Source organism: Osmerus mordax, chromosome 7 (assembly GCF_038355195.1).
Source record: "Osmerus mordax isolate fOsmMor3 chromosome 7, fOsmMor3.pri, whole genome shotgun sequence".
Taxonomy (NCBI): Eukaryota; Metazoa; Chordata; class Actinopteri; order Osmeriformes; family Osmeridae; genus Osmerus; species Osmerus mordax.
The window spans coordinates 9,292,653-9,315,169 of record NC_090056.1 but is presented as its reverse complement, the minus strand read 5'-3'; the positions used below and the strand labels follow the sequence as shown (position 1 = coordinate 9,315,169).

General features: G+C 40.9%; 4 protein-coding genes across 5 annotated transcripts; 2 read left to right on the top strand and 2 right to left on the bottom strand.

Annotated features, from left to right (window-relative positions):
• Positions 1–407: 407 nt before the first annotated feature.
• Positions 408–6,474, top strand: racgap1 (Rac GTPase activating protein 1). Its single transcript, XM_067239948.1, has 17 exons — positions 408–475; positions 756–846; positions 1,001–1,203; positions 1,329–1,471; positions 1,682–1,751; positions 1,884–1,937; positions 2,023–2,100; positions 2,193–2,310; positions 2,432–2,571; positions 2,781–2,945; positions 3,049–3,144; positions 3,225–3,423; positions 3,670–3,775; positions 4,037–4,169; positions 4,403–4,532; positions 4,678–4,783; positions 5,393–6,474. Exons 2-17 carry the CDS (start codon positions 762–764, stop codon positions 5,466–5,468), a joined length of 1,902 nt encoding a protein of 633 aa, XP_067096049.1. The 5' UTR covers positions 408–475; positions 756–761; the 3' UTR covers positions 5,469–6,474.
• A 2,334-nt stretch (positions 6,475–8,808) lies between these two features.
• On the bottom strand, positions 8,809–11,589 carry si:ch211-210c8.6 (uncharacterized). Of its 2 annotated transcripts, XM_067239465.1 has the most exons (6): positions 11,523–11,589; positions 11,208–11,331; positions 10,227–10,332; positions 9,875–9,981; positions 9,470–9,642; positions 8,809–9,362 (listed from the first exon to the last, which is right to left on the bottom strand). In XM_067239465.1, exons 2-6 carry the CDS (start codon positions 11,317–11,319, stop codon positions 9,084–9,086), a joined length of 777 nt encoding a protein of 258 aa, XP_067095566.1. In that variant the 5' UTR covers positions 11,320–11,331; positions 11,523–11,589; the 3' UTR covers positions 8,809–9,083. The 2 variants fall into 2 exon arrangements, with proteins under 2 accessions (XP_067095566.1, XP_067095565.1); XM_067239464.1 differs by lacking the exon at positions 11,523–11,589 and having other exon boundaries at positions 11,208–11,458.
• bin2a (bridging integrator 2a) lies at positions 10,529–17,768 on the top strand. Its single transcript, XM_067239463.1, has 15 exons — positions 10,529–10,622; positions 11,868–11,992; positions 12,143–12,223; positions 12,484–12,538; positions 12,669–12,763; positions 12,854–12,949; positions 13,065–13,172; positions 13,254–13,339; positions 13,500–13,575; positions 13,726–13,808; positions 13,917–14,574; positions 14,705–15,703; positions 16,140–16,188; positions 16,690–16,749; positions 16,956–17,768. The coding sequence occupies exons 2-12, from the start codon at positions 11,909–11,911 to the stop codon at positions 14,726–14,728; spliced, it is 1,446 nt and encodes a 481-aa protein (XP_067095564.1). The 5' UTR covers positions 10,529–10,622; positions 11,868–11,908; the 3' UTR covers positions 14,729–15,703; positions 16,140–16,188; positions 16,690–16,749; positions 16,956–17,768.
• Positions 17,769–17,923: 155 nt separating this feature from the next.
• dazap2 (DAZ associated protein 2) lies at positions 17,924–21,608 on the bottom strand. The gene is made up of 4 exons (XM_067239466.1): positions 21,483–21,608; positions 20,706–20,824; positions 20,388–20,636; positions 17,924–20,253 (listed from the first exon to the last, which is right to left on the bottom strand). Exons 1-4 carry the CDS (start codon positions 21,493–21,495, stop codon positions 20,125–20,127), a joined length of 510 nt encoding a protein of 169 aa, XP_067095567.1. The 5' UTR covers positions 21,496–21,608; the 3' UTR covers positions 17,924–20,124.
• Between the last annotated feature and the right edge of the window lie 909 nt (positions 21,609–22,517).

Here is a 22,517-nt window from a genome sequence, read left to right as displayed (position 1 = left end):
TATTATTGGTCGAGTGTTGATCGTCCCAGCAGTAAGATATTTACAGTTAACTTAACCTCTTTTGTCTTTATATTTTTTTTAGATGAGTCCAATGAAACATACTCATAATTTCTTAAAGCGTACTAAAACCGATTTTTGCCCACACTGCATTTTCGCCCTCATCAAGGGACAGAGTGGTAACAATTCCCAGACCTGCAATAAGGGGGCGCTTCCTATAAAGGAGTTTTTAGGAATCCCAGCCCTGTCTGGGCCGACGCACATAGAACGGTGATATGATTGGCTGTTTCGGCCACCGGACTGAATTTGAAATAGAACGCGCTCAGGCGGCTGAACTGATTCTACATTCGCCAGGGCTGAGCACCACTCTCCCAACATTTTAGGCTAGACAATATAGAACATTAGCAGCAAAAATCTGAGGTGTATATGTTATACAGGATTTTATAATTGTGTGGGACCAAGAGGAGAGTACACATTGGTAAGTGACTAAATCGCACTTGCTTTATTGTCTAGCTAGCATGCGAATAGCTAGTGCTAGCTACAGTTAGCTACAGTTTAATTGTAAACAGTTTGTGCTACAGCAGTTACCTAGCTCTGCTGTACCTAGATTTTGCCATGCTATTTAAGAGGTTCAAGGCTAGCTAGTCTAGCACAACTTGCCCGGATTTTGTAAAGAAATGCTTAAGTCTTGCTGAAGTGCTAAAGTTGCTAGGCTAGTCATAATATATGTTTATTGGTGGTTTGTGTGACTTCCTCAGACTATCATGGAAACTGCTGTGCTAAATCTGCACAGCGTGTTCGATAATTTGAGGTCCCAGGTTGACATCTTAAATGAGAGCATTGAGCCCCGTAAGTAACGTTAACTACTGATTTGGCAAACATTGGCCACCCTTTACAACGTGTTTGGAAAGTAAATAGCTAGTGCTATCTATCATCAATTTATCTAGCAATTCATCAACCTCGACATTATAAATAACACTTATCATTTTCTATTATTTTTCAGAGTTCATTCAGATGGCAGTCAACTTTGAGGACTGTCGTCGTAGATGGCTCAGGGTTGAGCAAGATTTGGGGTCGTGTAAGGAAGTGCTATCCAAGGCAGAGACAGAGAGGGGGGCCTTGGAGGTCCAACTTAAGCATGCCCGTAATCAAATCGATGTGGAAATCCGCAGACGCCAGAAGGCTGAAGCAGACTGTGAAAAGTTGGTAAGGAGAGCTTCTTTCATTAACTGTTAGGTTCTTCTGTTTTGGTTATACCTTCTAAGACCGGTCACTCCTCAGGAGACATACAAACTCCTCACCCAATAAACTCTGTGTCTGCTTTGCTACAGGATCGTCAAATCCAACTCATCAGAGAACTGCTGATAACTGAGGGGTCCAGCCACAGCATCCAGCTTAACGAGGAGCAGCGCTCAGCTTTGGCCTTCCTCAACGCTCGCTCTCAGGCACCACCGAACCTCAACACAAGCCGGAGGTAAGGATCCACAATCATAGTTGGAGTCTACAGGAACCGATGACGCAGACCTCGAAACGTTTGCTGCTCTGTTATGATTTCAACTAAGATCTTTCTAGTACCATAACAATCATTTGAATACTTGAAGTGTTTCAGTCTGGTGTTGATAGACTAGCTCTTTAGTTAATGTGTGATAAGTTAATTCTTAAGTTGGGGTTCTCTGCTCTGTAGACTGACCACCATTGATGAATCAGCTTCCATTCTGTCAGACATCAGCTATGATAAAACCGATGACTCCTTGGTAAGTTTGAAAAAGCAAAGAAGTGAGGTTTTTTCTTCTTTACTGTCCATTCTGCTTATGCGCAGACCACAGCAATAATAGGGTCAGTTGCCACAGCTCTGTTTGAACTGGGTCTGTGTGAATCAATTGCAGGACTGGGACTCCTCTGTCGTGAGGACCGTGCGACTCAAGAAGCGGGAGAAGAGGGTGAATTAATGTATTTCTTTAACACAACACTTGTTACAAGTATAGATTGTTTATTGGCAGCTAATGTGTTTAAACTTTATTTCAGCGCTCATCCCGCAACCACATTGATGGTCCACCATGTGCTTCCAAAAGATCTCGTTCAACTGGCAGAACTTCGGAAAGGGTAAATATGTATGACAGTAAATGGCAGAAGAGAGACTCTGTGCTTGTAAGTATTCAGAAATTCACTGATCAATGTTCTCTTTGTTGTGACAGGGAAATGAGTCTATTGTTGCCAAGACCACAGTGACTGTGCCTGCTGATGGAGGACCTGTGGAGGCCATCTCCACTATCGAGGCTGTTCCCTATTGGACCCGCAGCAAGAGAATGACTGGTGAGACCAGATAAAACTGGACCGGATGTCCACCACATTGTATTGCACTGAAATTAAATGTCTTCATAACCCTTGCTTGTATTGTGAGCCTATTTGGATGAATCCCTCTTGCATGTGTAAGGCGCCATGGAGTGGGACTCTGAGTCTGTCCAGTCTGAGAACGTCTTCAAACAGCCCAGCAGGCCTGAGAGAGAGACAAGGGCACCTAGCACACCACAGAGCAATGGGGGCGTTCGTCTTCATGAGTTCTGTTCTAAAACGGTGGGAGTCTGATTTGACTCATTTCTAGCTTAAGGGAGAAACCATTTCTGTAGTGAATGCTTTCTCATTAAAACGCTTGTCGCTTTCATTCTTGTTTTGGTTACTGGTTGTTACTTTGTCTGTGTTGGAGGCAAAAGCATAAATAAACCCGTTTATCAAAGTCTTTTATATTGGCTTTTAACAAGCACTGCTTTTCTTCTCTTGAACAGGTTATTAAGCCTGAGTCATGTGTGCCCTGTGGTAAGAGGATCAAATTTGGGAAGATATCCCTGAAGTGCCGTGACTGCAGAGTTGTTACTCACCCTGAGTGCCGTGAAAGGTGTCCCTTGCCCTGCATCCCCAACCTCGGTGGCACTCCTGTCAAAATAGGAGAGGTACAGGGAACAATTTCCTAATCAACCAATGTCTTATTAACATTTTATGGAATCTGAAATGGGTGACTGATGAACTAAACTGGCTTGCTATGTGTTGGTCCAGGGCACGCTGTCTGACTATGTCTCTGCCACATCTCCTATGATTCCCTCTCTGGTGGTGCACTGTGTCAATGAGATTGAGCAGAGGGGGCTGCATGAGGTGAGTAGTGTTTCCTGTCTGAACTTCTGTTGCACTCTGCTCATGACGTTTCACAACCTAACTATGTCGCTTTCATCCAGGTGGGGCTGTACCGCCTATCTGGTTCAGACCGCACAGTAAAGGATCTGAAAGAGAAGTTCCTGCGTGGCAAGACTGTTCCTCTGCTATGCAAGGTGGATGACATCCATGCCATCACAGGCCTCCTTAAGGACTTCCTGAGGAACCTCAAGGAACCTCTCCTCACTTTCCGTCTGAACCGTGCCTTCATGGACGCAGCAGGTGGGTGTAGGTTCAGACTGGGGCAGAGAAAAGATGAATTGGTTTGAATTGTCTTGGTTGCTTAACGTCTTGCTTAAGAGTGTCTGCTAAATGATCTTTGCTATTGCAATCTTGAATGATAATTGCTTTGCCAGTCACTTTATTATGTTCCTTTTATCATACACCTATGTACTTCTGTCACAACATCCCCTTTATGTATTCTTAATAAGTTTCTTTGCTGTCTTCACATGCTGTCCTCTCCCTCAGAGTTAGCTGATGAGGACAACAGCATTGCCCTGATGTACCAGACCATCAGTGACCTGCCCCAGGCCAACAGGGACACCCTAGCCTTCCTGATCATTCATCTACAGCGGTTAGCTGCCATTGTGTTATTGGTACTTCAATGGGAAGAATAATTTGATAAGTCAGGTGGCTGAGCGGTTAAGGAATCGGGCTAGTAATCTGATGGTTGCCAGTTTGATTCCTGGCTGTGCCAAAAGACGTTGTGTCCTTGGGCAAGGCACTTCACCCTACTTGCCTCGGGACTGTCCCTGTACTTACTGTAAGTTGCTCTGGATATGAGCATCTGCTAAATGTAAATGTAAAATGCTATAAAATGACGACTGTCTTTCAGAGTCGCCCAAAGTGTGGACACAAAAATGGACATCACCAATCTGGCTAGGGTGTTTGGGCCAACCCTTGTTGCTCATGCAGTGCCTGACCCAGACCCCATGACAATCCTGCAAGATACTAAACGCCAGCCTAAGGTACTAGACACAAAGAAACAGCATTATGGCTTGTTTTGACTGATGGTACTGCTCCACTAAACATCACAGGATTCCATCGTCCTTATATTTGATTAACAGAAGTTTCTCATCGTCTTTTATTCTTTGGCCTGGAGCATTCTTAAGCTTCCCCGGGAATAACGATGGTGCAATATGCTGTAATTTCTAGAAGGCGATTACAGTTCATATTTCTTGTATTATCCCCGTTCCTCCAGGTTGTGGAGCGTTTGCTGGCCCTGCCAGTGGAGTATTGGAGCCAGTTCATGATGGTGGACCAGGAGCACCCCCACCCAGACCACATGATCATTGAGAATGCCAACTGCTATGCCACTCCTGACCAGAAAGGTGAGAGCCTGTTCATCCGTAAAACTCTCATTATGTATGTAGGCCATACCGCTTAAACTAATCAAGATTGCATAAAAAAAAAAAAAAAGATTTTTGTGTTATTGTAGTGTTTACTTTCTTCTTCTTCTCCTTGATTGTTGCACAGTGAGCATGCTGGGGCCCCTCACCACTCCAGAGCACCAGATGAACAAGACCCCGTCTACCAGTTCCCTGTCTCAACGCATGAAGTCCACTCTGACCAAGACACCCAAGTAAGCATTCCACAGCTGCTACCAGATAGTTTACATGTTGGATGTAGTACTCCACTGGACAGCTTTCACTTGAAAAAAGTTGTCAAATGTGCCAAAATCCATTTAAAGGCCTATATATCAAGGGCACACATTAGTTGCAAACAGCTCCCAGCACACTTTGTCCATAAAACCATAATGAGGTGACGAGGCAATTACAGTGCCTATACAACCTGACTGCAGTTCATCTAAGCAGTCACCTGAGACAACTGGACACCGATGATATCAACAAAGAATAACTAAGTACAACATATGAAAAAGTAGTCTGTATAACAGCATAGATTTATATTTGGGGCCTGCCTGTCCCTTGTCACCCAGTTTTTCAATTGTTTCTGGAGAACATAAAAATACCCAGTAGAATTTAGATGATTACAGACTGCAAACACTATCCACAATAATTGTGTTTAGACTGTTAGTGTAATTAATGTTTCTCTAAATATCAGATTATATTTGGCTGACCCTGGCAAAAGTCAATATATACATTTTGAGTATTTTAACCTGATTATTTTATTGAATATATTTTATGAAAACTTCCTCATTCGATAAACCACAACAAATGTTTGCGGTTGACAGATTTGGGAGTAAAAGCAAATCTGCGGTTGGATTTTCTCGCCAAGGAAACTTCTTTGCCTCGCCACTCCTCAAGTAATCCAAAGCAGGAATCCATCTGGAGAGCAGCTCATCTGCCGGGAAACCCTGCAATATTCAGCGATACATTTTTTTTACTTTTCTACATTCCACATAATCCAACAGTGCTTCTACAGCAACTATAAACTCCTTTTTGTGTGTTTTATATTTCAAAATGGTAAGAGATGTTATGTTTTGTGTGTCTGACCTTAAAGCAGCCAAAGTCAATACAACTGCCAGTGTTTTTAGAGCTTTCGTTTTTGGGCTCTCATTTTAGATGTTCTTCTTTTACTATCATAACCAGTGACTAATGTTTGTACAGTTTGTGGCCGGCTGTGATTTTCCAGTAAGAGGAATTTGTATGCTTTGGCATTTTTGCCTGATTTACGTAAAAAAATGTTTAATTCAAAATACTATTCAACTCATGTGTCACTCAGTAGTTGAAAAATCGACTTAACTGCCAACCATTGAAATTGAGTTGAGCTGTTGAAGTAAGATTGCATGTGACAATTCTATTGTATTTGTAATGTATGCATTCTAATGTCAGGCAAATTAATAACTTTATTTTGACCGGACATGTTTCATTTTCTGTTTGTATCAGTGAAGCCACAGCATGTGATTTTAATCTGATTTTAAGATGTTTAGCAGCATACAACTTGGTAAGGTTTGAGTGATTTATTAATCAGATATATGTATAGTAGTAAGCAAGCAGCTATAAGGAGTGTTAATGTGCAGATTGCATGTTTTAAAGGACAACATTTCATCTTTTTTCATATTGTGTTCTATAGGCTACACTCCAAACGGTCCTTGGACCTTGTCATAATATGAACAGAATATTACTGATGTTCTGTTGGCATTGTATTGGATCTTCATTTACTGCCCTCTGATGTTTGCATAAGAGGAGGTTGATTATATCACTGGTGTTTATCACCATTGAATTTGTAACCATCATGATAGGCAGACAATGCAATAGAAATTGTGACATTTGAACTGATTTGTGGAGTCTGTGATTTGTAAAATGCTGAATACAGTACATTTAAAAAAGAATGTTTTAATTTTGTCCATTACTGATACTTTACTGTTATCCTGGCAATGTTCCTCAATACTGCTGCCTGTGGTTGTTGATCTTACAGACTTCTGGGTGTACATTTATTCATTTAGCAGACGCTTTTATCCAAAGCCATTTCCAAGAGAGAGCTTTACAAAAAGTGCATAGGTCAATGATCATAAACAATGAGATAGCCCCAAAAATTGCGGCTAGCCAAAAACTTGAAGCATACATTGTGAAAAGCAAATAAGTCCCAAAGGGTAGAACCAGAATAGCATGTAGTTAAACAAATTACATTGAAACATGATTCTCGAAAATGCTAGAGTGTATCTGGAGGAAAGCAAGCAACAATAATATAATTCACAGTGAGTACAAAGGGATAAATCAGTTACAACTAACCAACAAGAGCAACCAACAAGTCCCTCAATAATTGTCATTGTGTTCCTGGAGGAAGTAAGCTAACATTTACATTTATTCATTTAGCAGACGCTTTTATCCAAAGCGACTTCCAAGAGAGAGCTTTACGAAGTGCATAGGTCACTGATCATAACGAGATAGCCACAAAACATTGCGAGTAGCCAAAACATGAAGCACACATTGTGAACAACCAAAGTAAGTGCCAAAGGGAAGAACCATAAGAGCATGTAGTTAAACAAGTTACAATTAAACAACTTGAACTGCTGTAAGTGCAAGTGTACCTGTGGAAAAAAAAAAAAAAGACAAGCAACAATAATAAACAATATATCACAGCGAGTACAAACAATTTTAAATCAGTTACCACTAACCACAAGAGCAACAAGTCTCTGAGCAAGAGTCATTGTGATCCTTGAGGAAACTAACATTGGGTCAAGCGAACCATTCCTAAGTACCGTTGTACTCCTGGAACAAGTGCGTCTTGAGCCTTTTCTTGAAGGTGGAGAGACAGTCAGTGTCTCTGATGGAGGTGGGGAGTTGATTCCACCACTGGGGGGCCAGACAGGAGAAGAGCTTGTGTTGGGACCGGGCGGTCTTGAGCGGTGGGACCACCAGGCGGTTGTCTGAAGAAGACCGTAGGTGACGGGTGGGGGTGTAAGGCTGCAGGAGAGACTTGATGTAGACGGGTGCAGTCCCGTTCACTGCTCGGAAGGTCAATACCAGGGTCTTGAATCTGATACGGGCCATGATAGGTAGCCAGTGGAGAGAGATGAGGAGCGGGGTAACATGGGAGCGTCTGGGTAGATTGTAGACCAGGCGGGCCGCTGCGTTCTGAATCCTCTGAAGAGGGCGGGTTACACATGCTGGGAGACCAGCGAGCAGCGAGTTGCAATAGTCCAACTTGGAGAGGACAAGTGCTTGGACTAGCAGCTGGGTGGAGTGCTCAGACAGGTATCTCCTGATCTTCCGGATGTTGTAGAGGGTGAATCTACACGACCGGGAGACCGCAGCAATGTGGGCCGTAAGGGAGAGCTCGTCGTCCATGGTAACCCCAAGGTTCCTGGCAGAGGATGAAGGGGTCACCGTCGCAGATCCCAGGGTGATTGAGAGATCGTGGGAGATGGAGGGTTTAGCCGGGATGATGAGAAGTTCTGTTTTGGCGAGGTTCAGCTGGAGGTGGTGCTCACTCATCCAGGCGGAGATGTCTGTGAGGCAGGCCTCAATCCTAGCTGAGACCCCCGGATCGGTCGGGGGGAACGACAGGTACAGCTGCGTGTCGTCAGCGTAGCAGTGGTAGGAGAAGCCATGGGAGGTGATGATTGGTCCAAGTGAGGTGGTGTACAGAGAGAAGAGGAGGAGTCCAAGGACGGAGCCCTGTGGGACACCAGTGGAGAGCTGGCGAGGGCCTGACAGTTTGCCTCCCCAGGAAACCTGGTAGGATCTTCCCGACAGGTAGGATGAGATCCACTGGAGTGCAGTGCCAGTGATGCCCATCTCAGAAAGTCTGGCGAGCAGGATCTGGTGGTTAACCGTATCAAACGCTGCAGAAAGGTCCAGCAGAATGATGACGGATGACCTGGAAGCCGCTCTGGCAGACTGGAGGGCAGTGGTGACTGAAAGGAGGGCAGTCTAACATCTGATCCAACAAATCTTAAGTGCTGGTGTACTCCCCGAACAAGTGTGTCTTTAGCCTTTTCTTAAAGGTGGAGAGACAGTATCTCTGATGGAGGTGGGGAGATGATTCTCCCCACCACACCTAGCTTGTGTTCCACACTTAGCTTGTGTTTGATGGAAAGGCTGCAGAGATCTGGTTGTAAGCCCAAATGATAAATACATTTATCATTTGATATATACATTTATCATTTGATAATGGTTAATACTTAAAGAACACACATTTAATATCACATTTGGAACAGTTTATTGTCAATAATTGATCATTATTACCAGTGAAATATAACAATGTGTGCTGCAACTGCATCAAGTTGATAAAAACGTTTTATAGTCATAATTTATATCATGTAATAAGCCAATCTAAGCAATGTTGACAAATAATAGTACAACCATTAAACGTGTGAATGAACTTTGGTACAAGAACAACCATGTTGGGTGGATGGGGCACAGAACGATTCTGCAATAAATGTCCTTTTTTATCAGCCAAGAAGAAGACAAAGAACATCAAAACTTGGGATGTGGCCAAAGAAGAGGAGTGTTCTTAATGTATTCCTGAAAGCCAGGGTCAGAGCCCCACTTCTTCATTGCCTGCTTCTCCAATATAGGAATGCCACTGACATGACGCAGCAGGAACCAGACAAAGAGAGGGGACACAACACTCAAGTACTGGGGACCCTGCATCACAGATGAAGCAGAGACCCAGAGGCCTGACCACTGCAGGACCTCTCCCAGGTAGTTTGGGTGACGACTGTAGGCCCACAATCCACTCTGGATAAACTTTCCCTGAAAAGACAGTGAGTTAATTCAGGAGAGATTAAAGCATCTATGAATTTCCAAGATTTTTCCTAGTTCTCTTATTAGTTACAAATGTCATTACTAAGCTGTCTTACAGCATTATCCGGATTCTGCTTGAATAGCCACTTCTGCTGGTCAGCAATGGCCTCAGTGGCAAAGCCTAGGCCCCATATCCCCCAGCCAATATAGTCCCTCACTCCCAGGGGCTCATCTCTCCCTTCACTGTTGAGCATGAGAGTGGGCAGCAGGGTCATAAACACCCAGATAGCTGAAAGGAAGAGGGATTGATTAATCAAAGCACAACATGATTTTCAAGACTAATTAACAAACTAGAGCCTGGTATCAGTGTCAGTGGCACATCTGGCTGTATGCATTAATAAAGATCAGGATGCTGAGAAGTAGTGAGTGGATTCCACCAACCCAGCACACGAGGTTACACAAGGATTATGGAAATCACCGCTATGTACGGGTGAGGAGGCAGCCATGATAACTCCAAGTACCTTGAACACTCCAGTACACAAAGAAAGTCCCTGGGCTGTCTCTGACATTGTTAAACCGCCGATCCTGGCCGTCCTTCAGGATCCGCATGAAGAGGAATGTACCAAGCCTGCAGAAAAGAACAAGGCAGCCGCTCTCACATTAACCCAAACATTATTCATTAACTCAGGATGTAAGTCACTTAATGACTTACATCCTCTGAAGCAACCAAGGCTCTGTGTTCCAGCTGATATAAGGACTAGATACAGGGTATACACGTGAATTGGTGCTCTAGATTCATTTATATATTTGCTGCTATTTATTGTGGGTATCACAGTTTGGGGGTGTCACTGGATGGAGGTCCCTGGGTCTTACCGTAGTCCCCATGCTGTCACCAGTCCAGTCTGCACATTCTGTCGCACATGACCGGTCCCTCCCCAGAAACGACTCAAGTGGGCAAGCAGTATAAATGTGCCTGACCCTGAAAAAACAAAATAACATCATGGTTTAGCATGTGACTTTTGTCTCTTAGGCATGGTGCACCATGGCTCAGCCCACCAACACTGCTATCATAGCCTACTTGTTGCACAGTAAGGCGTGTTCAATGAATATTTTACCCAGAACCTACAGACAATTGGCTCCAAAGTTCAAGGGTAAGCTAAAACATTTCCATGAGCACAGAACACAGAAGGGAAGCTAAGAAGACGAGTGAAAGGAGTGTCATTCATTTGTTGAACTGACAAAAAAAAGCTAATTAATGAAATTCTACAGGTAAGTTGCAGTTTTATATAACCTATGAGAATGTAATTTCTGAAACGTGATTTTCTCTTCATTATATTATCGCCTATATCTACATTTTACAGGATTTTTTAACATATGGGAATAGATAAGGCCTGTTCCTATAACCCAATCAGAGTGGGATTGTTTTTAAAGCCAATTGCTGCGTTTAAAGTGTCATGTCCGAAATGCAGATGTCAGTCGTTAAAATAAAACATTAAAATTGCTGTTCGCGGCGTGTAACAACTTCAGCCTGTCAGTCCATTCTCGTTATTAAGTCACTCACTCGTAAACTGGACCTACTTATAAGGAATAAAGTCAAGGAGGAGTCCTCGAGCTGTTTCACAACAAAGCTGTTTAGATAACTGGGTTTTGTAACAATGACCTGTTACAAGTTATCTAATGATTTTTTGGGGGGATACATTTTCTAAACGTGCGAATCATTAAAAGCTATCTACAAATAAATTAGACAACTAACGCTACACATTTATAAAATTGGTATTGGCACTGTAATATCGAGGCTGGCACTGCAGCAAAACTCTTCATGCACTCCCTTAAAAGATAAGATAATAACATTACCTGCTAAATCATAGAACTTTTCGGTTTTGAGAGCTGCAGCTACAGCCCAACCAGCCCACTGGATACCGAGGTCGGTGGCTGCACACTTCGCTAACGTGCTCCCCATTATCATGTCTGACAATTTCTGAAGAAGTAAATGGTATTCCAACATCAGTCCAACCAAGTGTTGTCACATAAACTGTGTAAAGTTCACTCCTTCCATGCTAATATGGCATTTGTAGGATGTGACTATTACTGTCTGCTTGTCTCAATTTTCTGACCTTTCCTTACATCGCGCACTTGCCCACACTAACGGACTTAAAAGCATATACTTACAGGAACAGGATATTCCTTCACATGTGATGATTATTGAGCGGAAGCGGGCTGTTTCTAACTTCTGAGGAGTCACAAGGAGATAACAAGTGCAGAACAGGATTTAGAACATTTTAAAGCCTCCTCCTTGAATGCTGGGAATTGTAGTCTTGGGTAATCCAAAGCAAAAAAAAAGGAAAAGCCAGTTGATGAACAAAATGCCGAAATTTACCTTGATAATGACCAACGCTGCTGATGCATAAGTGAAATGTTTACTTTATCTGGCTAAATACTTTTTTTAATTGAAAAGATTAAACTGTTCTGTATTCTACTAAAAATATATGTACTTTTTTTTTTTAAATATATAAGCCTAAATAGAAATAAGAACTAAGAAAAGATACAGACACACCATGGCAGAGGGCAACAGTCCAAAGGGCGGTGCAGTGGTCTTTGCCAAACGAGTCCAAAGGCAGCTGAGCAGGGGCAAGGAGAAGGTACAATCCTCTCTACAAGCTCCTTCCATATTTCCATGTATAAAATCTACAAAAGGACCTTGGTTCTGCAATTGGTTTGATCTCACTCAATTTATTGGAGGTCTACCTGTTTGAAGAGTTCTGATTGGCTTGTCTGTTTGTATTCACCAGGTCCTGCAAAAACTAGGAAAGACAGTGGAAACCAAAGATGAAGAATTTGACAAATGCCTCCAAAATTTGAATGACCAACAGGTATTCTTTATGTAGACTGCTCTAAAAAGACAATACCAACAAAGTATATCAGTGTATGTAAATGTCGCTTTAGACTATTTTACTTGAAATTGATGAAAGCATAAAATGTACACTATATGACATTACCAGTGTAGTGTCTAATTCTACTGCATTTTGTGTTAGTTCGGATAAACTCGACAACTAGGGAAAGTCTCCACGCCGAATAATGAATTGAGTTTAGTAGCAAATGCATGCATTAGTGTATGCCACTTCATTTTCAGAGTGATGGGCACAGGTTGTTCAAGGACCTGAAGGTCTACATTAACACTGTCAATGGTGAGCATTTGTTTTGTCTATGGTGTTTAAGATATGGCGATGTCCCTATTGTGAATAGTTCTCCATCTTAAAACCCTTACCATCTGTGCTCAAGGCCCAATAATACAGTATATCTCTCCACTTTCTACAGAAATGCGGGAAGCTTCAAAACGGCTTTCCCAGTCTCTGTTTGACGTTTATGAAAGTGGCTGGGAAGGAGAAGAAGATTTAGGAGCAATAGTAGAGGTTAGTCTTGGAAAGTGGTGTACCTTTCACTGTTGTGTGTGAAAAACTAAAAAGGGAAGTATAACTTATCCTTTTTAATGTCCTTATTAGGGTGAGGACCTCCTATGGAATGACTATGAGACAAAGCTGGTAGACCAGGCCCTCCGTACTATGGAGTCTTATATGAGCCAGTTTCCAGATGTCAGGGTAAGTCAAGAGCAAACACACACCTGGATAATTTGTGTAGACACATCCGTGACACCCTCCGCACACACTCACACTCCTATCTAAGACTTTATTTGTTTTTGTGTGAATTTTGCAGGAGAGGGTGGCTAAACGAGGCAGGAAATTGGTGGACTATGATTCTTCCCGTCACCACTTGGAGGCGCTACAGACTGCTAAAAAGAGAGATGATAATAAAATTTCCAAGGTCAGAGAGAACACACAATTTAGGTTGGATTTAAATGAACATTTGACCAATACACATAATGGTGTGCTTCATTCTGTGCAGGCAGATGATGAAGTGAACATTGCTCAGAATGTCTTTGAAGGAATCAACAGAGAACTGAGAGATGAGCTCCCTGTCCTCTTTGACAGGTACATTAAGGACACTGGGTTAGAGGTTATTTAGAGCTAAATCATATTTTCCCCCCCAAGATTATTAATCTGATTAGCTGTGTAAATAATGATTAAAGCCCCAAACATTGAGCTCACCTAAGTGTTTTTGAACAAATGTTTATTCTGTCTGTTTCTGAAGCCGCATTGGATGCTATGTGTCAGTCTTTACGGCAGTTTCAAATCTAAGGGATATTTTCTTCAAAGAAATGAGCACGGTATATTGGTTTTCATCAACTTTGTATTACAGATTGAAAATATTTGATTCAGTTTGTCTACATTTTGTATAAATATCAACATGTTTGTATTGGTAAGTTTTAGTTTGTATGTTAGTTTCATTTATAAAGTCACACCATACTTTGTTCCAGCTCAACAAAGATTTACAGAGTGTGATAAAAGATCTACAGGCTCAACATCCAGACAAGGTGTTTGTTGTTAAAGGATTGCAGCGGTAGGTGGGATTCAGATGTATTCCTTAGATGCAATCAGAGTTTAATCAAAGTTGAGTTTAAGTCAAATTATTGGCTAAAATGTTTTGTTATTCCGCATTACCTTTCAGAACTGGCTCTTTGAAAAGACGCTCACTTATGTCTCCCAAGGCATGGAAGTCCAGCTTTTCTGACTTCCATTCAAGCTATAGTCCTAAACCAAGCCATTCCAGTCGAGAGCTAAGGTCCAGCTTAAGGTCCCCTGATAGGCTACACTATGAAGAGACACAAAGCAGCACCCTTTCAGTCTCCCCTCAGTCCCAGCCCGTGGAGGAACCTGTCATAGAGGTCAGGGAACTGGACGCAGCCTCCACCCGTAGTGATGGTTCCCCGGGAGAGGAGAAGTCGGAGCCTAGTGGGAATGATCCCCCTTCAGAGGCCACTGGGGGTGGCCATGATTTAGAGGTAGAGGAGAATAACCTGGGGAAGGAAGAAAAGGGAGTGAAGGAAGATCAGCCTGAGCCATCTTCAGATCAACATTATACTGTCTCAGATAAGAAAACAGAAGGCGAATGCCCACCTCTGACAGAGAATGATCTCCAAGTTACCAACCATGAGTCTGAGAGCTTGGAGCTCCAGCATTCTGGAGCAAACCTTCCCAAGCTGCACATTGAAGAGACCTCGGAGAACCCCGTTGCCCTTGGGCTGCCAGAAGCCAATGGTTTGAAAAATGGTGAGGTCTCTGACAGCCTTGACCATGACCTCAATGGCTCTGCATGCATCCAAAAGGTGAGCTGCTAGCAAGACCCACACACCACACCCAACAAATACATACAGTTCTAATAATTTCTAGTAATCCTTTAACACAGATCTTAATCCACTGTAGGGTAACTGTATCTCGGCTTTGTTTGAATTACAGGGTGACAGAACAACAGAAGTCTAAGAGATATGGTTCGCTTTTGCATATGATCAGAGGGGCATTCAGAGTGCCTTGTGCCATCATGAAGAGGTTCATGCTAATTTTGATCTAATTTTAATTGTAAAAACTTCAATTACTATGATTTTACTTTAACTAAATCTGTATAGTGTTTAGCTATAATAATGTTTGAAGCAAAATCATTCACAATGCCACTTGTATAGCTCTGCTGTATTTATCCTGTTCACAGCGCTAGCTGTAGGTTAAATAATCGAGACTGAGGTCAAGATGAGATGGCAAAGGGATATTGGAGCAAGATCAGAAAATCTGTGCCAAATGTCTTGCTGTGGGAAAATAATTGTCATTGTCCAATAATGTAATGTTCTTAATAGGAAAATTATGTATTTCAGAAATAATTTGTACTATTGCTGTGCACAAGTTTGTGCCAATGTATCTTTACAATTGAAAATGGTTCTTAGTCTACCAAAGGTTGGAGAAGTAATCATATCCAGTTATCTAATCATCTTGTGACATTTTTATAATTTATAAAGAAAATATGACATTTTACTTTTAGTGAATTGATTTCCCCTCTTCCTTTAAAATGTGATAACAATAATTATGATGTTTGAATATTGAATATAGTTTGAGTATAGTGAGCATTGAAGTATAATTTTTTCCACATAATTCATGATTAAAGGCACAAAACGCGGCCGTGGTTTAAAATCATTTTTCACATCTGTACCACACAATAGGTCACACCCCGGGATTTAGGAAAAACTCGTGCATGCATTTTTGCGAACGCGGAAAACAAAAAAAAAGCATCAGAAAAGTTTGAGCCAACAGCACGCCTTGAGTAAAGAATTTCCCGTGCTCTGGATGCGTTGGGTGTGTGCTTGCTATAGTTAGCCAGGTAGCTGGTAACTTTTACATTTTAGTTTTGTTGGAGCCTCCGTCGAATTGCGTTCAGTGACTAGAAAAAACGCCATAGCTGACAACGGCTAGGTAAGTTTTCTCACCAAAATCACCGTGTGATGAATCATGCCTGATTGATACGACACTGCATGATAGCTAACTAGGAAGTTTGAAGGCTAGCTAGCTAATGAGTAATTACTATTTAACGCATTGATTGAGCAAGCCAATTGTATTTTGTGCTCACTAGCTAACCTACTTACACAATTCAACGTGAAGTGCACTTGAATGAAAGCCTTTTTGGGGAATAAAGATTATGCTGGAAATTGGTTTATAAAGCCTGCTGCTATTCACTTTGTTTCTGTGATGTGACATTGACAACAAGTAACCGGTGTGAACGTTTTCGCTTGATTACTGCATGTGTCTCTCTTAATTGAATTAGTAATGAGTCAGTTACAGTTAGTGTGATGCATTTGTAACCGCTAAGTAGGCCTACTTGTTTACAGTATGTTATTGATATAATTGCTAGATCCAACTCCTGACACCAGCCAACATGACTTCCATTTCACCCGTAACTGGTAAGGTGGGAACTCGTTTCCTGTTAAACAAAACATAAATATTTTATCTTACATGTTTTTGCTGTTCAATGGATCTCACAGTTTAGTCATGAAAACAGCTGTCATGAAACTTGTTAAAGTGGCACTGAGGTAGTTTACCTTATACCCCTGTTTCATATGTCTAAGACTAAATTAAATATGTACAGTATATCAAAGGCTATTTCCCAGTTAGGATATATTATTCACTGACAAATTTGCCACGTGTATCCTCTTGGTAACACTTCACCTTTTCCAGACCTGCTGAGTTGGTTTCCCTTTGATTTAAGATATTGTGTAATGTCAGATAGATGCCAAATTAAAGCAGGATTTAACCTGAGGTGCTGGCTTGTTTCTGTTTCAGCCCTTGATAATCAGATTAGTGTCCTAAAAATTCTGATTCATGGTGAAAAAAAAAACTAGGCAGTTTCACACAAGGAGCAGAATCTGTGTTCACCTTTTTTCATATTAACATACTTGTTTCAGCAACAGAAATGAGTCCCACGACAGCACTTCCCAGTCATACAGACTCCACTGTGATCGGAGGTAATTTCCATCAATGTCATGTCAATCAGGATGGCAACGCCTTCTTACATTGCTCCACAACAAAGGCTACAGATATAATATTACAAGACTGTGTGTGTGAGATATTCTGAACATTTTAGCCAGTGTGCTAAACCAATGGAGATTATGCCAAATCATAAAGTTCACCTGGTTTCACAGTGTCTCACAGTCTCTTGTTCTCTCCATAGTGGTTATCGTCCTTGTACTGCTGACTCTTGCTGGTCTAGGTTTCTTCCTCTACCGCTACCTGTGTCATAACAAAGGAGACTACAGAACCACAGGGGAACTTGCTCCAGGTGATGACCCTGATCTGGACCACAGGGAACCAGTGGCTGGTGAAAAGAAGGAGTATTTCATTTAAACTAGATTCAAGGCAAACATGAAGGAAGTCCTCTACCCCGATGAACTTAGGAATCGATTGCCTGTAAAAAGGGACGCCACTGTATATGATATATATATTCCTATATAGGAAGATTTTCTTTTAGAGATTCTTCTCTGCGAAACACAATCATCCATTTGGGTAAATGAGCTGGGCTAAAATGAGATTTACAGTGAAGGAAAAACTGGTGATAGTTTGACATGGCAGGTGTATGCAGGTAGAAGATATCTTAAACATCTGGAGAAGAAGCAGGACAGGTTCACTTTATTAAGTCTCCACACTCCCACATTCATTACTATTGTTGTCATATCTGCCATGTGAGTTTTTATTATTTTCTTTGTTAATATTTAGGCTAGTGTGTCCATGGAGCCCTTTTGACTTTTTCATGCTATGGAGTTAAAATCACAATTTATTAGGCTGTTATTTATAACTTGTCATACTTTAGTTATTTCTTTTTGTTAGGTATGGGCAGCTAAATGTTGAATGTATGCTCCTTGTTACATATCATATTACTTTTACTGGCTAAACTCGTTTGTATGGTCAAATGTTCAATATTTGGTCACTGATATGACATGCTGCTATCAGATACATCTAGATGGCAATAAAGCTTTTTTTCCTTTTTTTTCCAGCTGTCTTTTAATGTGTTAACAGGTAAATGTGTATGGACAGTATATAGAAGTAATGAAATCCCTCTCGAGTGTGTCATGGGTTGAAAAATTAAATAATTATCTGAAAAGAAACAAAACCACTCAACTTACAACTAAAGAACAAGTAGCATTTCACATTTCCAAAATAGCCTTTATTCTAAATTTTCATCTTAAATTTTAAGTTTAGTGTAAAAAAAGTTAAGTGCACCTAAAGTTCTTCTGCAAAGAGCTGTGTCTTTGCCACATGTCTCAGAAAACCAGTGACACTCATCTCCTTCTTAGTAACCTTAAAAGATAGATTATGTTCCAAAGTCCATCAAATCACTTTAATACATTTATCCATATTATAAAAATTTCAAAGAGAATCCCTGAACTATAAATGTCCATAAATCCTTCGACAGAGAGACTTTTACTCCACACTGGCTGTGGTTGGCATGGCATCTACTGGCAAGCTTTACAGTACATTATATTGCTGGGACCAAACCTCCATTATGTTACATTACAAGCACAACAATGTCAATGTATGGAATAGAAAGAAAGACAATACATAGGTTTGTTCATTTGTACATTTTGAAAGCTGTGACCCTTTTGAAGCATCAGTTTGTGTTTTGGAGGTGTGAAGACTCATGCATAATGAGGGACATGCCAAGCATGTCAAGAAAGGTAACTGGTTGTGTGACTAGTTTTACTGTGGATACAATTCTTCTGATATTAGAGTATGTGCTATTGGCTGCATGCTAACAGGTTTCCAGACAGCTGGCCAACTGTAACCTGACCAAAGTAACTTAAAATTATTTTTTCACTGAGTACTAGTTTCACGAGGGCCACAACAATCAAAAAACATTGTCGGATACCCAGTGTTATCCTAGCTGGACACGTATGACTCTACATTAGGTGATACCAATGACAGGAAATTAAATGGGAACGTCTACAGAAATTTGTAATAACTGAATCCGGATGATTGGTGAAAGTGTATTCTAAAATATCTTATTACTTTCTGCATGTAAGGTAGTTTAGTTAGCAGCACAAAAATGATCAGAAATAGTTGTATAAACAGCAATGCATCCTTGTTATCCAATAATGCAACATCATAATTTTTTGTGTTGTCTTTGAAACAAATGAGCTGAGGGATAGTAATGCATTAGTAATATAGTAGAGTCCAAGAACTGAAGCCCCTCCAAGTGGATATTTTGCAGTGCATATGAAATCCATGTTTGTAGTGTTTGTATGGAAAGTATCTGATTCTACAGCAACATTTTAAAAAGTAAATTATGTAAAAGTGCATGCAGAACAATGAGAATACAATTACAAGAAATGACATCGAAGTACTCCAGTACATAAGACAGCAACCACAGACATTCCAGATTGAAGGTCTAGGTACCAACAACTTCATCACTGCTTAATTAATTTGATATGTTTGCTTTTAAATTGTGCCATTTGAATGATCAAAGTTACATTTAAGTCACAACCAAACATTAAGTGCATTCTAGACCCGATCTTTGGTACAACCAGCTCATTGGTTATACTAAGTAAATAGCAATAGCAAATAAGTAAAACATACCACCTAAAGATGTGCAAAAAGAGTACTGAAAACATTGAAATGAAATATAAAAGGTTAATGTTTTATTTTAACCTTAAAAGTGTGATACAAGCTAAATTATTCTAGTGGCATACAAACTCAAAACTCCTACTTTTATATGTTCAAGCTTACATTACATTTGAAGACAAAAAAGGAGTCATTGTTCTCTACATAATCAAACACAGATGTACAACGCTGGGTATCCGACTTGGAATGAGGAATAAACAACTTGCTAAAATGTTAAGCCAACCAACCCTTTCTATCCAAATCTAAATTTGGAATTGCACTGAATTTCATCCCTTGAATTTTATTTAAGTTTACTTAAGTTAATTTATTTTTATTTAGGCTAAGTCCAGTGCTCTTTGGCACCTGATTATGTTTATCTACAGTTACCCAATAAGGTACAGAAAACCACCATCATATTTGCATGTCAAAATCCTGCAATTGTTCTCATATTCACCCATGTTTGTAAGGGTCAGGGAGTCAGTTCTGCATTCTAAAACGGGTTTCATCACTAATTACCGTCTCCCCTCTAGAGGCAGTGTTGTTAGTACTGTTCAGTGGTCTGACTCTAGATTAGAGGTGGAGTGCTGTACCTTGATCAGGGCTCTAAAGACAAGTATTACATTCCATTAGGTGATATCAGTATCGTGGCACGTCCAAGCAGCCTGTAGTGGAAGGCAGATGGAACAGGAGAGGGTAGGAATGGAGGACAACGGTAAAGGTGAAGTTGACAAGGAAAATTCTTGCCGTTACCAGATGGTATAACCTCCGTTGGAGCCACCCATGAAGAAGTTATTCTTGCGCTGGGTCATCATGACGTTGGCCCCTTGCATTGCTGCTAGCTGTGCTGCATTAGGGGGGTGTCCTGGGGGTGGGGGCTTCAATGTGGAGGGGAAACAGGTAAGCATGTATATTAATACTTTAGAAGTTAAGAGATTAAATCTAATGATTAACAGCTTGTGAACTACACTATACAATCAAAATATGAAAGTGTTTGTTATTTTCTACTTACAGGAATGGAAACATTGTTGCCAGCCCCAAAGCGAGCTCCAGCATCATAGCCACCTTCCACCAGCACTGTAGAGCCAGGGGGATACATGGCTCCCATGGGGTAGTATGCCATGGGAACATTGTGACCCATTGCTCCAACAGGCATGGTCTGCTGTAGGGGCATGTACATCTGAGTACCGGGGTAGGCAGCAGACATCTGGGGCAACTGGCCAGCTGCCTGAGACGGATGCATATATCTGGGCTGGTATATCTGCAAAAATTACAAAATTAGCGGGGGATTGTACATCAATAAGGGGGAAACACATTTTAAAAAACATACCTCAGAGTATGCAGGTGGTGCATCTGTGTAAGGAGGTGCCTGAGGGTTCACTTGCATTGCAGGTGGGTACATAGGTGCACTGTTCTGCTGAGGGTACACAGCTTGCTGGGGATATGAACCTGTAATATATTCGTTTTTTAAATGAGAAAATACACTCAGTTTTATTGAATCCATAATTGAATAAAAAAAATGTGGGGAAATGGGTAGCAACCATAATGCTAGTATCTACAATTAGCATCTATTGAGGTCAATCAGCTTGATTAGAGCGGATAGCTTATCAACTATATCTATATGCCGAGGCTTGGTAGGGTTATAATAACAGTTGCAGATACAAACGGTGCGTTGGCGACCACAAACAATAGCTATCGGTTTTATAATAACCCACAGCTGCAGCTAAGCTAACAAGCTACCATGGGGGTATAAATTCGTTTTATAAAACCCAGGTAATGTCAGGTCACGTGGACACACCAAAATGATAAAGGCGGAGCGTCTAGCTGAAATCGTGTTCCTATTTCAGCCAGGGTCTAATTGTGTTGATAGATACAAATTATATTTCGTGGACAATAAATTGTACATTATACATTTTTAGGCAGTCGTGGTCGATACTTTTCACGCCAAATCATTAGATTCGTATAAAATAAATTAATCATTTAGCACACTGGCGGCCGCACTCGTAACATAAACAAATTGATCTTGGACAAAGCTGCAGATACAAGCTATCTGAAATGTCTGGACCTTGCAGCTAGACCGTTTACAATATCTGAACATTTTAGCTACCTTTGTTGTTCATTGTTCTGAAATGATCTGTAGGCCTTTTAGTCGAAGAAAACGGAATATAGTTATACAACAGCTGGGCCTTCAGACTAGATGACAGTTCACTTCCTTGTTTTCCACGGGTTTTCAGCTAGCGAATGTTGTTATGGTGGGTGGCTGTAGTTACGTCATTTCGTGTTCGCCACTCCCATTTCTAAGGGTGAAAGTGCATGGTTTTTACATGAACTCACAAGCCTGTGCCTGCATTTTAATACAATACAGCGGTTACTTAATACAACATCGACATTATTAAAGAGACTAGAGAGAGCTAGCTACTGAATCAAGATGGTCATCTCGGAGTTTTTTTAATGCAGCATATTTGTTACCCCTCCAACCCCCACCCATACACACCCAAGTGAGATACTAAAATAAAAAAATAAAAAAATATATGTAACTCAACAATCATACTTTGCTTATTAGAATGCAATGGGAAGAACATTTCTACAACCATATTCAGTAATTGCATATTGATTAAAACATACAATTATTGGATGTGCATATACACCAGTATTATACAGAGCTCTAAAGGTAAAAAAAAAAATCTTAGCTCTTCCTTTGAGCTCCATGGCAATACAGTACAAATGCATGCAAATGCCACTCGCTGCCAGCTGGCTGTAAAAAGATGGAAAACAACGATGACCATATAAAACAATTAACTGGTTTGATAATAGCTACGCTATATGGATATATAGGCTAATATTCTTCGAACATTTTGTTTACAAAAGTGTAGACTGTGCTATAAAATATAAAATAAAGGCAAATGCCAAATTTGAAACAAAGAAATCTTTAAATTATATGGAGTTTTGTTTATTCATTTTACATCCAAAACAATGAAGAGGTTGAGACTCATTTATCTTCGGTTTCACTTAGGTGCAAGCTAATAGCACATTGTGTCCCCGCACCTAACATGGTCAGGCTCCAAGTGCGTATAACAAGTACGTTGCCTTTAAGGCAGCCATGGCTCCTCTCAAGTCGAGGCAGACATTTTTCAATGCAAGA

Coding starts and splice junctions, on each gene's coding strand:
- dazap2 (XM_067239466.1), bottom strand. Junction 20,637..20,705: donor CACCACCTGCATACTCTGAG/GTATGTTTTTTA, acceptor TAATTTTTGCAG/ATATACCAGCCCAGATATAT. Junction 20,254..20,387: donor GCAACAATGTTTCCATTCCT/GTAAGTAGAAAA, acceptor TCCACATTGAAG/CCCCCACCCCCAGGACACCC.
- racgap1 (XM_067239948.1), top strand. CDS start 762: ATGGAAACTGCTGTGCTAAATCTGCACAGCGTGTTCGATAATTTGAGG. Junction 1,204..1,328: donor AAGCAGACTGTGAAAAGTTG/GTAAGGAGAGCT, acceptor GCTTTGCTACAG/GATCGTCAAATCCAACTCAT. Junction 3,145..3,224: donor AGCAGAGGGGGCTGCATGAG/GTGAGTAGTGTT, acceptor GCTTTCATCCAG/GTGGGGCTGTACCGCCTATC.
- si:ch211-210c8.6 (XM_067239464.1), bottom strand. CDS start 11,358: ATGTTGGAATACCATTTACTTCTTCAGAAATTGTCAGACATGATAATG. Junction 9,982..10,226: donor GTGACAGCATGGGGACTACG/GTAAGACCCAGG, acceptor TCTTTTCTGCAG/GCTTGGTACATTCCTCTTCA. Junction 9,643..9,874: donor TGTGTACTGGAGTGTTCAAG/GTACTTGGAGTT, acceptor TCTTCCTTTCAG/CTATCTGGGTGTTTATGACC.
- bin2a (XM_067239463.1), top strand. CDS start 11,909: ATGGCAGAGGGCAACAGTCCAAAGGGCGGTGCAGTGGTCTTTGCCAAA. Junction 11,993..12,142: donor TGAGCAGGGGCAAGGAGAAG/GTACAATCCTCT, acceptor TGTATTCACCAG/GTCCTGCAAAAACTAGGAAA. Junction 13,576..13,725: donor TCTTCAAAGAAATGAGCACG/GTATATTGGTTT, acceptor ACTTTGTTCCAG/CTCAACAAAGATTTACAGAG.